Genomic DNA, 16,831 nt, shown 5'->3' on the forward strand with positions numbered 1-16,831 from the left:
GGCCTAATTGATGCGGGTGGTTGAAGCCAGAGGCAGAAGAGAGCAGATCTATCTGACACGGGCCAAGAAGCTGGGGATGGGACTGAGACGCATTACGTTGGCGTTCCGGATTTGGGGTGTCTGATAGGCTGCGTCACTAGGCAGTTGGATAAGGGTTAGGGTTGTACGAGAACTTCACCAACGCGGGCAAACTTGTGTGATGCCGAAAGGAAATATCGTTGAGTGTCCTGGCTGGGACATAGGTTGGTTGCAGAGAACTACTTATGAATCCATCAGATGCATCAACTATAGCTATTGGGGTAACCCATCGTGTATTCAGGGATGATATGCATTCTTAGCGTTGAGGAAATACAAGTCAGCCTCTATGAATGTTCCATCGAAAGTTACCTCAAGAGTCAAGACATTGGTCGCCTCTCAAGGCACTGTGAATCTATCTTGCCCCAACTGGTTCTCTCAAGCAGGCCAGCCCCACAGGTTGTAGGATTCATCTCAGATCAAAGATCGAAGCCACTGGAATTATCGTTAGCAGATAATTCATCATTTGTGAGCATTGTGAGGATAGTGTCGGGACCAACCTCTAGCGGCTTGCGGGTGGGATCTGATCCCTCTTCTCCCGGGCCCTTATTTAGCAGCATTGCTGCAAGATCGCGTTTGGACTCTTGTACTTGTCGCACACGCTGAAGACACGGTCAGCCTCATCAGATCTCTCAAAAGGATTCGGGGTTATGCGGTATTGCTTGCCTCCTCGAAAGAGTCCTTTATGAAAAGTCTCACTGTCGTGACTTCCCGCTTCTGGCCCATTCTGTGAATTCTTGCCAGTGCCTGATCTTCCAATGTTGGGTTCCTGATATTCTCTTAACATAGTTCGGTACATAGTTGACTGCAATTGTAATACGTACCAGTGAGGCTCCATAAGATATGCCCGAGAGGCGGCGGTGAGTGTGAGACTACCAGTGCAATGTCAGTAGGCGCCGCCGTACTTTCAGTTCACAACAGTATGGTGACATACCCTACAGCACCACAAGACAATGTCAGAAGTAACACCTTGACTTCTGGATCAGATCTGAACTGGTCAATAACGGCTTGTCGTTCTTTCTGAGGGACTTTGCCATCGAATCGAAGGCATTTGATTGACGCTCGATTGAGACCTAACTCAATCATATCCAAAGTCATTCTCCACGTCGAAAAAACGACACTAGTAACGATTAGTGAGTTTACTGCTAGATGATGCTGTGCTTCCGAGAACTAGGGTATACCTTTTAACGTCTTCAGGCTGTCGCTGCAAGTCGCTCACTAGAGCAGAAATCTTCGTCGGCAGTTGTTGAGTTGCGAATGCCAAATTCAATTCTCTCCTACTCAAGTCTGCAATCAAAGGTTCTTCAAGCCCGGAAGGACCCATGACCACTTTCGCTACGGGGCAAGGTGTAGCATGCCCGCAATTCCGTGAACTGTGAGCTCGGTTCGAGCAAGTAGGGCAGATAAAGGCCAGGCAACGGAAGAAGAGAGCAGATTGTGCGTGATCCTGGTCATCGAAGATGGCATCGGCTGTGTTGATCGTGGAGGAACAGATCTGGCACACCATCCGCGCCATCCCGCGACGAACATCAAAAGCTGCCTGGGCATCCGCCTCCCAATTGCCTGCCATTCTACTCCGCGTAGTAAGGTCGTGTCGAGAGTGATAAAAGAGACCAAGGTTGCACACCATGCGCATGGCTTCAATCTGCTGGAGCACATTGACAAAGCTTGCGTTCCTAGCCATGTCTGGCTGGGACATCGTGTGTTCAATGTTGGCAATTGTCTTCGTTCTGACTTCTTCATACAGCTTTCTCTCCGCTGGTGTAAGATCGATTGACCACTGGAAGTCCGTCCGCGTGGGGAGTTCAATAGTAGTCTGTGGGCGGCGGAGGAGGAGACATCCAGATAGCCTCTTCAGACGCTTCAGTGCCTCCTCGTCGTTCCCGCTTTTCCACAAGTTGGATATGTGGGCGTCGAAGATTTGCTTCTCCGAATAGGGATAGACCTTGAGAAATTTGAGCAGCGTCGCAAGATCTCCCAGGCGATTCTGGATAGGCGATCCTGTCACGGCCCACCTCGATGCAGAGTTCAATGCGCAAATGGCTTTGGCCATCTGGGAATCGCCATTGCGTATGAAATGAGCTGTAAGGGTTATGGTTAACACTACTACGTGTAGAGAGACAGGAGTGGGCGCCAGACCTTCGTCGAGGATAATCCGTCTCCAACATGTTTGGAAAAGAACAGAATCTTCGCTTCCAGCGCCGTTTCGCCACTCTGCAGATACAGTATGATAGGTGGTCAAAACGAGCATGTTGCTCTCCGACTCCTCTTGGCTGGTCAACCTGGACTTTGCGTGATGTCTGAAGAATGGCATACATCCGGGCACAACATGGCTGAAGGGGAAAAGGATTCAATGTCAGTTCAGTGCTCACAACTATGAAGAGATTGGAAACGCACTCGCGAAGCTGTTCTTCCCAGGTACCCAATACTGGCATTGACTTGTTAGGGTAAATCTCCAGAGTCTTCAGGGAGTTGTTGTACGCACAAGGTGGTGGCACTATGACTAGTGTGCTTCCAGATGATCTCGGGTGAGGTGAATCATGATCGAATCGGGTTTCAGGGTTGCTGTGGATATCTGAGGCGATCAGGGCAATCATTGAAAGTGTTTTCCCCAAGCCCATGGGGTCGGCTATGATTCCTCCTTGGAATTGGGGTGGCTCTTCGACTTGACGTAGATCGGAGACTCGGTTAACATAGCTTGGAAATATTAGCGGCTTCGACACAGTTACAACTACGCAATGCCTACAAGATATTGTCCTCCTGTTCAATGACCTCCCAGATATCGGGAGAGCCTCCTTCGAAAGCCCAACCTTGCTCCCTCCGTAGCATGAATGTCAATGCCTGTAATTGATGTCTAATTGAATGTGTCAGTCTGACTCTCTTGGAGAATTCCCACGACTCATACCTCGCTAGTTGCGTTCGAATTGAAGGGGACTGAGGGGTTAGGGGAAGATCTTCCTGGCTGTCCAAAATTTCGAGCAGCTCAGGCCGTGATGCAAAATCGGCAATCTCGAAGGCTACCGGGACGGGTCTGAACTCAAGGTCAGATGTCCAGGGAAATAAACCGCAATCGAGTGAAGGTAGGCGATGAGGATTGCAATACAAGACATTGCGGTTACAGCCTTTAGGGTCTTGAATAAAGAATCCGTGTTCCTCGAAGAAGGTGCCGATGTCGTTGTAGAGCTCAATTGGCCCGTAAAGTATGATCTGAAGACAGCAAGGCACAGAGAGATATTTCCGTGGTCTTTTAGCTTGACAATCGCTCTGTTGGACCATGCAAGTGACTTGCAAATTGATTCTTGTTTCATCTTGGAGACTTTGAACAATATGAACAAAGCTCGTCTCAACTTTCCCACTCAAGGAGCTGTCATCTATCCCCGCGAAGGTCTCTGGGGATCGAAAAAACACGGGGAACTCGAGATTAGTCTCCGATACTGCGCTCTGGCAGGTGCCCTGGACGTCGACGATCTTGCTGTAATTAGTGCCAAGACAGTGCCTGCGTCTCTGGAAGCAGCTCACCATGCCGAAACAAACATCATCAGGCTGGGATAGTGAAGTTTCAATAACATGCTCCACGATAGAATTATTGGAGCTCCGGTCAAAAAGCTGTTGATCGCTTGAACCAAATCTATGAAGTACTTGCTTGTAAAGGTCTGTCGTGCCAGGAAGAGTCGCAGAGTCATTAATCATGGTGGAGCTTGAGATATCAAGCTTCTGATAGTTGGCTTGTACCCACTGGTCATTCTGTAAGGTGAAATTGAAGTTCCAATCATTTCCTTCCTCTAATCATTGACGCTTATTTGGATGGCATGAGTTGTCTATGACTGGAGTGATGATAAGCAATTGATTCCTGTAGGAAATAATTTTGCAAACTTGGCTTGGGAATAAGTCAAGGAAGAATAAAAGGGCTCTCCGGTCGGCGTGTCAATCCTGAATGCCTTGCACACATGGCGGTGGCTGCGCATGCATGCAAGGTGTGGTGTCAACGAATCACCAAATTTTGCCCACCAGTCAGCCTGACCAGATGAAACCTGATGATTTCTCGCCCACTCTCTTAAAGCCTGATGTATCCTCTGGAAATTGCATACCCCTCTCCTCCTCTCCTTCTCTCCTCCTTTCATTCACCCTATTACCATCTCTAGCAGGAAGCCCTACGGCGCATATCTTTTCCACCGCATTCGAGATGTCATTAAGGAATTGAGTATCGCAGCCGGCGCTGCGAGCCATCCGTGAAGCATTCGAGGACCTTGAGAAGAACGTTTCTGCAGGTGACCGATCAGCATGCTCTGGAGCTACATTGGACAGTGTGTGCTAAGCAGCTCATAAAATAGAGGATCAGCTTGCGGCATGGCAATCCCTTCGCAATATGCATCGTCTGATGCCATTATTCGAAGGGTTACAGTACTACTCGAGATCTATTGAGGTACTCTGTAACGGCACACCTTTCTTGCCTTGGATCTGGGCCCTGATGAAAGTCATTCTCAAGGTTGAAACCTATGTGTCGTTTGATATCACCTCCTTCATGCTGACCGTGGCACAGATTGCGTCGGATCATGTTGGTGCCTTTGATCAGATAATAAAAGCATACAGCCGCATCGGAGAATGCTTACTGAGATTCAAAATACTGAACGCAGCTTGCTCCCAAAATGTCGAGTTCCAGCAGGTGCTTGCCGTTTTTTATGTCGATATCCTCAGTTTTCATAAAGAGGCATATAAGTTTGTCAAGAGAAATAGTATGCTAAAAGAAACGCCATGTTTAATAGTATCATCGCTGACACGCTGCTAGGCTGGTAAATTTTCTTCATGACTTCTTGGGGCCGCTTCTAAAGGAGATTTGAGGGCATCATCAACGACCTGAAAGCACACGAGGAATTGGTCGACAAAACAGCCACTGCCTTCAATGCATCAGAAACTTCACGGATACGCGCAGATATCCACGCCCTGAGGCAACAGCAGATAGAAAAGCTTGCACGAGAGGAAGAGGAGCTCACTGCGAACCAATATCGAGCAGTCCTTGAATGGCTTAAGATGGACGATTTAGACCAGTTGAAAATATATGACACCATATCTAGTGCCGCCACTCAACACTTGGGCACTAGTCACTGGGTTCTTAAACAACCAAAACTATCGGTATGGATGCGCAATACGCGAGAAGCGACATTTGTCGTGCTTCATGGGCACCCTGGGACCGGGAAAAGTGTGCTGACAACAGAAATTGCAACATTTCTCAGAGCTGCCAATGTGTCAACTCTCATAACACATTTCTGCACCGATACTTATGCAACATCTAGGCGGTATGATTAGATTCTACGAGCTTTGCTCACCCAGGTCATACGACCTAATCCTGACCTTATCGCTCATATATACGAGACCCTCATCCTCAAGAAGAAGTCCCCATCAAATGCTGCTTTAGAACAGCTTCTGCGGGAAACAGTGGCTGCAACATCTTTCCAGCCGTCGCAAGTAAGCTACACCCATTTGGTTCTTGACGGACTTGATGAGTGCGACAAGGAGACATAAGTCAAGACCACAAAACTTCTTGAGCGCCTAGTCAGGGTTGCCTTTGACTCTGAGCGGGCAAGTCTAAAGGTGCTGGTGTTGGTGAGAACTTCCTCAACTATTACGACAATGTTGAAATGGAAGTAATTGGTGTCACTGGCTGAAGAGAAAACAAATGTCAACTGGGCGATCAGAGTATACTTGAGGAACCGTTTGAGGGCCATCCTGGAAAAGCTGGCTCAAATAGGGCTTTCAAATTCTGATATTTCAAACGTTGAAGCCTGTATTGCCCAGAAGGCTGATGGTAGGTCTTCAGTCCGCGAGATTCTCTTTCAAATTGAGGCTAACCTTTGGGAAGGAATGTTCCTTTGGGCGCGACTTGTGATGGATTATCTTGCGATGAACATATTCTATAAACGCGAGGAGGTTCTTGGTGCTCTCGAGATACTGCCTAGAGAGCTCAGTGAATTGTAAGATCATGTTGGTGTCTCTGTTATTGATTGACTTTCTAATATGTCCTGACCTCAGTTACCAATAAATTCTCACCCAATTGATTTCGGGATTTGATAGCCGCTCAAAGGACAGGATTCGTTTGATATTCAGCTGGATTGCGTTTGCTCAAAGACCCCTTCGGAAAGTCGAGCTCCGTTCGGCCCTGGCATTCAGCACTGGGCAGACCGATGACGTGGAATTGATACCGGACTACGTTTTTGAACTCTGTACACTATTCATCGAGCAACACCCAGATAATACTTACACATTCATTCATTCGTCCATTAAAGAGTAAGTAGAGGGTACCTTTAAAGTATTATATAGCTGACCTGGGTACAAGATTTCTCCAAAGCTCTGGGAGTGGCCACATGCTTGACGAGCCCACGGCCTACTACGAACATGGAGTGGCAACGTCTGCTTGTCTGATAGCCGGACTGCGTAGCTTTAGTGACCAGGTCGAACAAAGTACACATCCTCGAGTTCTGACTGGCTCTTATGCTTTGCTCGTCTATGCCACTCAATACTGGATCGAGTATCATTTGGCTATCGCCAAATGTACTAACTGCATAGATACACAGTCCAAATTCCACTCTTTATCCATTGAGTTGTGCAAGCGCCTAGGCATCTCGAAGCAAGCCTCGTATGGCTCAACTTTTTTCGAAGGAGGCGGAGATCTAGGACTGGACTCTAGACTATGTCTCCTGCGGCCCTACACTGACCTGTACCTGATAGTCCGGTGCATTCTACTGGAAAGGGCGAATAAGTTTCTGGAAGATGAGGGTGGGTCACAGGGTAAGTCTCAAAGCCAAGTTCATAAAGATCTATGCATTGACAACCTCCGAGCCTGTGCGGATAATCAGCCAGGAGCGATGCTTCGAAGTAGCTTGACCGCCTATCAGTCCTCTATCCAGAAGATTCTTCATATGCGCAATTTCCCGGGAGTCGACCTTCCGAAATTGGAACGCTTCAAGCAAGACCACAGATGGGCGGCATTTACATGTCGAATGTGGCCGTGCCCTTTGGCCAGTCAAGGTTTTGAAACCAGTGAGCAGCGGGCTGAGCACGAGATACGCCACACAAAACCTATCTTTTGCCCTGAGTCAGGGTGCCAATACCCTCCTTTTGCAAATACCAAAACATTGCAGTCTCATCAAGCAAGGGTTCATGGTAGCCGGCGAACAGGGACGGGGCAGGCAGATACAAGAACACCACGTTCAACTATCGCAACCCTCCTGGATCGCACACCTACCGTACAGGCACATGCTGACCGGTTAGACGAACTTAAAATATCCGGAGCCCCTTTTAATTTTTCCTTATCGCCAAGTCTAGTTCCTGCTGATCATCAACCCCTATTTCGAGAGCCGGAGACGAGACGCAGCAACCCCTTTGTTGGCCGCGCGGTTTCCCCACCATCTAGTTCCCAACAGATGTTCTCACCATCACAAGGTGACTCCTCTCCTTCGCTTCTTGGCCGCCCACCTCGTAATCAACAGCAATTCCCACAATATGGCAACGACTACTACGACACCCACGAGCAGGGCCACCTTGACTGGGTCACCGATCTCACATCGTCGCCACCCAGGCTGGGCCAGGAGCTGCCGCCTATGAAGCGCTCCAAAACGGTGTACCGACCCCATTCTAACCTGTCGACGTCAAGCCGGCTTACACTGCCTGGAGGCGACGGCGGAGGATATCCTATGATGGAGCGCTCCGAGTCAAACACAAGCATCCGGTATCGCCAGGCACAGAAGCGGGGCGCTAAGGAGGTTCTCTTGCGACAGAACAAGAACGCCACGCGTGCGCTGCTCATCCAGCCCAGACCCGTCAACGGCAGAAGCAGCAGTAGTAGCAGCGGACGAAGCTAGCTTCAACTCTGCCCCTTCTGAGCTGACCCTCGAGAAGCCGCTATCAGAGCTTCTTGGTGGTTTGACTGGCCCCTCATAATATAGCGATGCCACATATCGCGTCCACTCTCCGATCTACACATTTTCTCATTCCATGGCCAACCGATACATACCTCTAGAGCCTGAAGTCTATGGGCTCTTCGCTCCCAAGCAGCAGGCACCTCCCATCGCCTGGTAGTCCGTGACTCAACAGCCACCCTCCAACCTCCCAGTGCCCAGATCTCCCGAGTATCTTCAAAAGGTGAAGATACTCGAAAGAACAAGGAGGCACAGACCCCTGTAGACTTCGATTTCGACAGGTGGCTCAGGGGAAAGTCTCCGTTAACAGAACCCGACGCCTTCGAAGGACCCCTTGAGATATCCGGGGAGACACAGAGAGGAACCTCCAGCGATCTTCTGCCATGGCAGATGTGTCCAGCACCACGTGGCAGTGGCAGGGCTTCACTGATACCGGGTATGATAATGGTTGAAAGAGGTTATGGAAGGGTACAGTGGTTCGGGAGGCGAAATAACTTATCAGTGGCATCCCCTTTGAGAAGAAACATGACTAAGGAACGATGGTTATTGAGGCTAGCATGACCGAGGTCATGTCACTGTGCGTAATGTCTGAGGACAGGTGTAGTCTGAAGACATTTTGAACCGTGTCTCTCGACATAAATCAGCTTCAACAAAATTTCAATGGGCGGATGGCCAATAGCGGCGCAGACTCGATCCGGTTAGCTAAGAAAGAAGCAAGAAAACTGGCTTCATGACAATGACATACCATATTCTTTCTGTTCTCGTGAAAATGAGTGAAGTCAAGGAAATGTTCAGTCCAGGGCCTTCAGTTCCGTTAGTTCGCTTATCTGCGGCCCGGACAGTGACATAATGTATCTAACGGATAACGGGACTTAGCTGCAAGCTAATATGAAGTAAGCTCCAGTCATATGTGCGCAACGCGTGCAGTCCGTCCTGCATGTCTGGTTAACTTAAAAGCGCAGTGTGGGGCTTGGCATCCGTACCATCATCTCCCAATTTCCTACACCGGCTCTCACTCCACTCCCTGTTCCCCTACCAAGAGATCTTTTGATATTCGATGGCGGATGACATCTAATTTCAAAGTCACAAATGTTCAACTACCCTCAGCTGGCTCTGGAATATTTAGGCCAAAGATACGGAGCCCAAGTGTGGCTCGATCGCCAACATCGCGGGGTCGAGCGAGCTGAGGAGGGGGAATCCGAAAGAGCTCTTGCACGTGCATCTCGAAACGCTCCGGACCCTGCTGCACAAGCACGCAGCTAGAGCAGGCCAAAGCAGGCCAAGGACTACGTCACATCACCTTGGAACTCCCGAGAGGAAACGGCCAGCGACTTGCGCGGTACAGAACAGTTTTTTGGGACCTTCAATACCGAGAAACACACACATTCCATCCATCCGCCCATATTTCCCGGCCTTGCCGGCGGGCCACAACCCCCCTGTCCGCCCTGGCCCCGGCAAAATGTGCCGCATGATGGTCTTCGCCGGGACCTGCACCACCTGCGGCCAGTTCTTCGAGTGGGCCGACCTGGCCCAGCGGCTGTCCTGCCTCGAGGCCAAGAACGCGGGCCTCTTCGGCCAGTGCCACCGCGGCGTGCAGGTCGAGGAACTCGCCTTCGACCAGGAGTGCGACACGTGCGCCGAGGAGGACGAGGGCATCGGCGTCGAGGAGGGCGCTGCCTCTGCTGCTACTGCTGACTTTGGCCTGGATGGCGACGGAGGCAAGGTCGCTGTCAAGGAGGACAAGCCGCCGCCGGCGAAGGACGACCAAGCGTCTGCGGCTGGTGCTTCGGCGGGCAGCAGGAGAAAGAGGGACAACGATGCGGCCAGGCGGCAGAGCGTCGAGGTGGCGAGGGATAGCGAGAGGGGTAAACGGCACAAGGCGTCATGATCTTGGGAGCTCGCTTGGGTATGAGCTGTCTAGTATCAGGGATAGGCAGAGTTTGATATTGTGATGGGAAACAGGGCAAGATCCGTAAGGCCCCATGGCGCTAGCGGTCTACGAGGATCAAAAGTTTGGCATTCAACGGCGTTATGGCGGACTCTCAAGGAATGGAACGATTAGACGACTGTATTATGGAATCAATTCTATATGTGTGTGTGTACATGTACACCTGAGCAACAAGGCGCCTTTTACCCGCTCAATGTCTGACTCTGTCTTCGCTCGACCGTCCACCTTAATTCGCCAGCTCGCCCTCCCACGTCTCCCTCACGATGCGCCAGTACCTCTCAGGGTCCGCCCTCGCGTGCGCGACGTGCGGCGTGCCCAGAAACTCCTCGAGTCGGACGGTGAACCCGGCCGCCCGCGCCTCCCGCGCGTTCTCCTCGACATGCCGCCACGACACCAGCTTGTCCTCTTTACTGAAGACGTAGGCGCGCCGCACCTCGTTCGCGTTGCCGCCGGCCCTGTCGTTGTGCGCCCTGGCGGGCCTGGCCAAGGGGTCGGCCCGCCGCAGGACCCTGAGCGCGAACCAGTGCGCCGTGGCGAAGAGGTGCGCGAGGGGCAGCGCGAGCCAGGGCTGGCCCGCCGTGAGCGCCGTGATGGTGCTCCGGTACTCGAACTGGCCCGGCGCCGAGTCCAAGATGGTCGAGTGCGGCGGCAGGGCCTCGCCGTAGACCTTGTACAGGTGCCAGAGCATGGCGGAGCCGCCGTTGGAGAAGCTGTGGACGAGCATCTCCTGCTTCTGCTGGCTTCTGCTACTGCTACCGCCGTCGGACAGGGCTGCGCGCACCGCCGTCGCGGCCGGCTTGATCTGCGACAGGGCGGTGCTGGGGAAGAGCATGTGCGCCATCGTGCACCGGATGAGGAGGATCTGCGCCGAAGGGTAGAGCGCCTGGTGCTGGGCAATGTACTTTGCGAGGTGCGCGTCGCGGGCGCCCATCCAGCCGCAGAAGACGATGAGCTTGGGCGGCGTCGGCGTCGGCGTCGGAGAGGACCCCGAGGCCGCCGGGGCGGACGCGGCGTTAGATTCGGGCCGGTAGTGGAGGACGCAGGGCGAGAGTTTGGCGAAGCCGGCGAGCGGACGCCCCTGGCTGGGTGTCACGGCTGCGTTGGACGCCATCGCTGCACGGCACCCGTCTATTCGAGATCTTTGAGCTACCTCGCTGTCCGTGAAGGGTAATTGAGATGGCACAAGGTAGTTTGTTAGCGTGGGTGAGACAACTTTCTTGTAGTTCCACAGCCGAAGACGACGGGGCTCGAAGACAGGCGCTTGTTGCTGACGCCGAGGTCGAAGGATTCAGCAAGGGTCCGTCTCGTTTCGAAGATGACGCGCGGATGCCTTTCTTTTTTAGGTAAACAATTAGAAAGTAGACTTTATTAGCTGCTAGTGATATGGGAAGATATTTCGAATTCAGTTTTAGTAAAAAAAACAATGAGAAAAAGGCTCCCTGTAGAGAAGTTGTGCTGGTGACGCTGGCCGGGACATGTTGAAGCTCCCGTGGAGAGCACGATTGCGCCGAAGCCGTTGAGCACACCAGAAACCCTCCGCCCCACTTCTCCATGGCAAGACATCCCTTGTCTTTCAAAATCGCTTCTCGAAACATCTTTGTAGCTTCCGTACTTCTCAATGGAGCTTCGACTTGGCCGTGCCTGAATCTACCTGGCTCCATCAAGGGCGCGGTGGCTCATAGGCCCGATATGTCTCTGTCTGTCCACGAAGAGCAGCTCGGCGGACAGATCCAATGGTGCCTTGTTTGTTCATCGTGCGCCCGGAGGATTTTCAACGGTTGCCGGCAGGCCCCATTGTGTCATGTTGACGACGAAAACGAGCGTACGGCTCGGCGACGATAGCCAATCCAACCGCATCTCGCAAGTGAGAAACACCAGTTGATGCATGCGATTCTCACCGACCTCCCGCAATCGGGCCTGCCCTGCTTGAGTGTTTCCGTGCCTCGTGCTTGGCATGTACCAGTCGACATCTTGGTTCCAATCCGCTAGGTATGCCCTCACAGCACCTGCCTAACGTCTCGACTAGGACGACTTCTCGAAGGGACGATCCCGGCTGCATGCATCGATTCGCCTCGGCGTGTGACACGTGCATGCAGGTACCGGCGATCGAAGCCAACCGGGGCAGGATCTTACATAATGTTGCCCAACTGCGAGTGTCCGAGGCGCCCTGTGGATCGAAAGCCCGCCCCGAGTGCTTCCAAATACCTGCAAGGCAACACAGGATCTTGTTTGTGCCATATGGTATCACGGAGCCCTGAGCACAATGGAGATTTGACAGCTCCTCTCAATGCTGGGTTCGAAGCTGTGGTCTTTCCGGACTCGCACAACAGCTACATGAGTACCTAGGTAAGGTAGCTTCTCTTGCACCTTCCCACAGCTGCAGCGTCCAGTCGCACCTGCTCTGGTTTGCTACGGGAAGCTGCCGAGGACCTGCATCTACTTCCAGATACACACCGGGTATGAATCTCAGGCATGGTACAAGGCAGAAGAAGCAACAGATCTCGCCATGAAGTGACATCAAATTGATGTCGACCGGTCTCCGGCATGCAGTCGGCACATTCTGTTCCGAGTTTGCTTGGTCGCACTGCCTCATCTTGCCGTAATTGGCTTTGCCTCTTTCTCTCAGAGACGCATACACGAAGTGACGCTCGGAGCCGTCGATCTGTGCCGTTGGAGTGCCACGGCCTGGCATGGCACCCGTCGTTGCTGCCTTCGCCTGCTCTGTTCGAGTTCTGGACAGCTGCTGTGTTCCGAATGGTATCCCACGTCTCGGCTGTCTTCTTGATCAGACCTTGTTATACTAAAGTCATGCCCTCTTGTGTTTAAAACACCACATGAGCCTCCCGTCTGCCATTCGCTTTACTGCCACTCTTTTCGCAACATCCTCCCATCCATCCACTCTCGTTGACACTCGCAATCACTACAATGCACTTCATCCAGTCTTTGGTCTCGTTGGCACTGGCTTGCGCCACTGCCATCCCGCTCATTGAGGCCCGGCCCAGTGGCCATGAGTCTCGCTCCGATCCTCTATCTCTTATTTCCCCGATACGAGGCTTCTCCTTCGAGCGGATGGCGGCGACTCGGGAACCCTGTGAGCTCAAGCCAACCCGCAACTTCCAGCGCATGAAGGGTATCAGTCGGAAGGGTGCTGCGTCGAGGACTGCCCCTGTCAGGATTGGGGCATATCAGAGACAGGCAACGCCCAACGACGGGGCTTATCAGAACATAACCACGACTGATGCTCGCGGTGTTGCGTACGCCGTGGAAGTCGATATCAATGGTGTGTCGGTCAATCTCATTGTCGATACGGGAAGCTCGGACACCTGGTCTGTTCAGAGCAACTACACCTGCACGGACTACATGGGCTCGATGCTGCAGCAGGGCGCTTGTGCATTCGGACACACCAAGCCGCAGACTTTCCAGTACGGACCTGTTCCTGACGTCCACCTCTTCGTTCAGTACGGCGATGGCGAGATGGTCTCTGGCCCAATGGGCTTGTCGGATGTCACTCTCGCCAATATCACGGTCGAGAAGCAACAGATTGCGCTCGTCAACGAGTCCTACTGGATAGGGGACAACTACACTACCGGCATACTTGGTCTGGGGTATCCGTCCATCACCGACGCTTTCTACGGTGAGCCCTACGATCACGAACAGTATCAGTCGGCACCGTATTCGCCCGTCTTCACCCGTATGGTACAGCAGGGTCTGGTCGACCCAGTCTTCAGCCTTGCCATCAGCAGGAACTCGACCGGTGGGCTTCTTGGCTGGGGCGGCATTCCAGACATTATCAATGGCCTGGATAGCTCGACCTATGGGTACGCCGACATCATCATCGTAAGTTTTTCTCGCCTCCTCTCGAGCTGAAGTTGCGCTTACACGTGATGTAAGGCCAATATTGTCGGTGATCCGCACACGGCTTGGGCCTATTCTTTTTACACCATCATCCCCGACGGTTTTCAGTTTGGCATGTCGACGAACGAGGACAAATACCCCTTCATCATTGACAGTGGAACTACTGTCAACTACTTGCCTCTCAGTACGTACAGAGTCGTTCCCAACAATGGCAAAGGCCATCATGCTACAAGGTTAGGCGCTGACATTGTGACAAAAAACAGTTCTCGCAGATGCCATCAACGCTGCTTTCGATCCGCCAGCCAAGTACCTCTACTCATATGGTGCTTATTTTACCTCGTGTGATGCCGTTGCGCCTCCGTTTTCGGTCGTCATTGGAGGCACAGCGTTTCTGATCAACCCCAAGGACATGATCTTGCGCAACCAGAAGGACCCGCTGACAGGTCTCTGTATGACTACAGTCAGCACTGGCGGCACTGGGCCTTTCATCCTGGGTGATGCTTTCCTACAGAACGTTCTGGCTGTTTTTGACATTGGATCTGCTCAGATGCGCTTTTATGGACGTCCTTATTACTGAAGTAGGCTCATTTATGTTGTTGAGATGTTGGGCCATCAAAGGAGACGTGAGGAGACGAAAAGGGGGAAAGGAAGATTTTTGGTGCAATATGTTTGTTGTTGAACCAGCAGCATTTCGTCAAGTTTAGAGAATGGAGACAATGACATATCTGACTAGAGGTTCAGCTTCATGCCTGCCTGCAGTGCGGTCTTGTTTGTGTGTTGCTGCTTGATGCATGTTGATTGCCTGCCTGTGATACGGACCTTGTGCGTTTGGAGCGCAAACCAACCAATCTTCTGTCCACTGATTTTACTCCCCAGACACACACAAACTGGCATGCTTTCGGTCATGTTTGATTTGACACACAAACTGAACTGATAACAAAGCTTTGTCTGCTTATCTTGCTTATCGTCGGTCACTCTCGTCGCACCTGTGTGTTCAAGCATCTGTCTGGGCGGTCGCCATAATGCGTGCTTTCCCAACACTAAATTGGGGAGATTGCCCTCTCTCGCATACCACTCGGTGCAAATGAGAGACCACCTGGATATCTCTTCATTTATTCCCCAGAAGATCTTTGCTTTCAGCCCATCCTGCTTGGCGACCTCCTCTTTTCGAACCTGAACACCAGGTCTGTTATCTGGACTTAGCAAGGCAAGTAAACGAAGGGACCCCCACAGCGATACCCCCCCGCGCGCCGCCTCATCTGCTGACATGGGGCTCGCCAGCTCAGATCTCTTTCCAACGATGCGGTCAGGAATCCTTGCCGGTGGCCCTGTGCCTACCGATCCTCGCCTCAATATCTACTCTATCGCCAAGGTACGAACAATATATAATAATTCTTCTGCAATCACATTCCTTTCGAGTCACATCTGGAATTACATGTTCTCGGGCTGTTTTTATCACTGTGGGCTGTGGAAAGGGACAATGGAAGTTCAGCGTTCCAGTGGCCCTGTGGCTGTAGTGGCCCCTCCTCGGCAGTGTCCATTTTTTTGGTCACGCAGATCGCCCCAGCTCAGCACCGGCTGGCTATCCCGCGCCAAGTTGGCACGAGCGAGTCCCAGGGAACGGCGGCGGCATGATGCTGGCCAGGGCGGTGAGAAGCCCGTTGCACTTGCCGCTAGCTTTACGTTTTTGCGGTCTGGGCACTCCCACATTTCGGTTTGAAGGGAGTGGGAGAATGCCATCCCATGGCTGCCGCCGACCCGCCTCTTTCGTTGTTCGTAATGCCAACACATCCCAGCTCCACTTGCTGGCCTTATTATGAAGGGGGGCGAGAGATGCCGACGATGTACGTACGTGGGATTGCAACGAGGGCCCGGGTTTAGTGCCTCGGGGGGGCCAGCTTTCCTAGGTCTGGTGATGGTGCAGAGTTTGCAGAGAATCGCCAGAGCGAAGATGGAATGTCGTGCGTCTTATCTTTTGCTCTTGCTGTGGACGTCGTAGGCCCGCCGCTGTGCGACGCTGGCCTGCCATCTACCGTTGAGGACACCGAGTGGTATGATGGCCATGTAGCTCTTGCATGTTAGGCGCATCTTGTTCGTCTACTGCGGCTCTGCTTGACCCGGCGCGGTCTGGTCAGTGGTCACCAGCGTACATACATGCGCGGCCCTGGCCTAGACCGCTGGCACCTTTTTTGGGACCCCGCAATTGCAGTGGTGTAGTGGTCGTTGACCGACAAAGCTTGGGTTTTGTTACAGGGCAAACCTACCTATTCTTGGGAGTTTGCTTGTGTCGTATACGAATAGTGCGAGTGACTGGCGTCAAGCGAACCGGTTCTATTTTGGTTGGTGCGCGTGTACCTTTTTTTCAATGACTCGGGCGGAATGACATCGACATTGACGCTGTCGAATGCCAAAGTGAAATGGGATATGCATCTTTCAAGCTGGAAGCGGTCACCCACGCAGGTCGCTGAAGCCTTTGCATGAACCCCACCAGGCAAGGTTGAGAGTGGTCATCTGGGACGTTGAAGTTCTCCCTGGCACGATTCTTATTCCCCAGGAAACAAACGTGGGCAGATTCACCAGTCACAAAAGCACGACCGTCCCCCTTGTCCGAAGCATCTGATGTAATGCGGGGTGGTTCCGGCCGGGTCTTTTTTCAGCGATTCAGGTCCCAAGACTACCCTACCTAGGCCGACGCGCGGGACCAATACCGGGCTCCCCTCGGGTCAAGTACCTGCTTTTCAACCTGGCCCCCCAGTGGCACCTCGTGGAGAAGCTCTTCCCTGAGATTTCCGAGCGGGACAGGGATTCTCAGTCTAGGCGACCCGAGACTGCTTCCGCTGCTCCATCCCGTCAACTTCCAGAAAAACTGCCAAAACCACTATAACATCGTCATCTACTCTGGAATCACGACACGCGACCTCGGTTTTTCGTCACCTGTCGAGTGACGAACCCTTCTCTCTTCCCTGACCCTCTTTTTCACCCTTTCTTCTCTTTCTCCTCTTGCGGCTTTCGCATTCTTCCACCACAACCAAACTCGGTC

At 52.3% G+C, this 16,831-nt stretch overlaps 5 protein-coding genes across 5 annotated transcripts; 3 read left to right on the top strand and 2 right to left on the bottom strand.

Annotated features, from left to right (window-relative positions):
- Nucleotides 1–494: 494 nt before the first annotated feature.
- On the bottom strand, nucleotides 495–3,765 carry E0L32_010492 (uncharacterized protein; the record flags this gene model as incomplete). The annotated part of the gene is made up of 8 exons (XM_031133116.1): nucleotides 495–677; nucleotides 775–844; nucleotides 900–947; nucleotides 1,010–1,195; nucleotides 1,257–2,408; nucleotides 2,473–2,772; nucleotides 2,822–2,929; nucleotides 2,981–3,765. The coding sequence occupies 8 exons, from the start codon at nucleotides 3,763–3,765 to the stop codon at nucleotides 495–497; spliced, it is 2,832 nt and encodes a 943-aa protein (XP_030989516.1).
- Nucleotides 3,766–7,493: 3,728 nt separating this feature from the next.
- On the top strand, nucleotides 7,494–7,931 carry E0L32_010493 (uncharacterized protein; the record flags this gene model as incomplete). The annotated part of the gene is made up of 1 exon (XM_031133117.1): nucleotides 7,494–7,931. The coding sequence occupies one exon, from the start codon at nucleotides 7,494–7,496 to the stop codon at nucleotides 7,929–7,931; it is 438 nt and encodes a 145-aa protein (XP_030989517.1).
- Nucleotides 7,932–9,447: 1,516 nt separating this feature from the next.
- E0L32_010494 (uncharacterized protein) lies at nucleotides 9,448–9,876 on the top strand (the record flags this gene model as incomplete). Its single annotated transcript, XM_031133119.1, has 1 exon — nucleotides 9,448–9,876. One exon carries the CDS (start codon nucleotides 9,448–9,450, stop codon nucleotides 9,874–9,876), a length of 429 nt encoding a protein of 142 aa, XP_030989518.1.
- A 286-nt stretch (nucleotides 9,877–10,162) lies between these two features.
- On the bottom strand, nucleotides 10,163–11,047 carry E0L32_010495 (uncharacterized protein; the record flags this gene model as incomplete). The annotated part of the gene is made up of 1 exon (XM_031133120.1): nucleotides 10,163–11,047. The coding sequence occupies one exon, from the start codon at nucleotides 11,045–11,047 to the stop codon at nucleotides 10,163–10,165; it is 885 nt and encodes a 294-aa protein (XP_030989519.1).
- A 1,814-nt stretch (nucleotides 11,048–12,861) lies between these two features.
- On the top strand, nucleotides 12,862–14,368 carry E0L32_010496 (uncharacterized protein; the record flags this gene model as incomplete). The annotated part of the gene is made up of 3 exons (XM_031133121.1): nucleotides 12,862–13,773; nucleotides 13,828–13,975; nucleotides 14,055–14,368. 3 exons carry the CDS (start codon nucleotides 12,862–12,864, stop codon nucleotides 14,366–14,368), a joined length of 1,374 nt encoding a protein of 457 aa, XP_030989520.1.
- Between the last annotated feature and the right edge of the window lie 2,463 nt (nucleotides 14,369–16,831).

This window comes from Thyridium curvatum, assembly GCF_004353045.1.
Source record: "Thyridium curvatum strain D216 chromosome Unknown NODE_85_length_178865_cov_78.098177, whole genome shotgun sequence".
Classification (NCBI taxonomy): domain Eukaryota; kingdom Fungi; phylum Ascomycota; class Sordariomycetes; order Thyridiales; family Thyridiaceae; genus Thyridium; species Thyridium curvatum.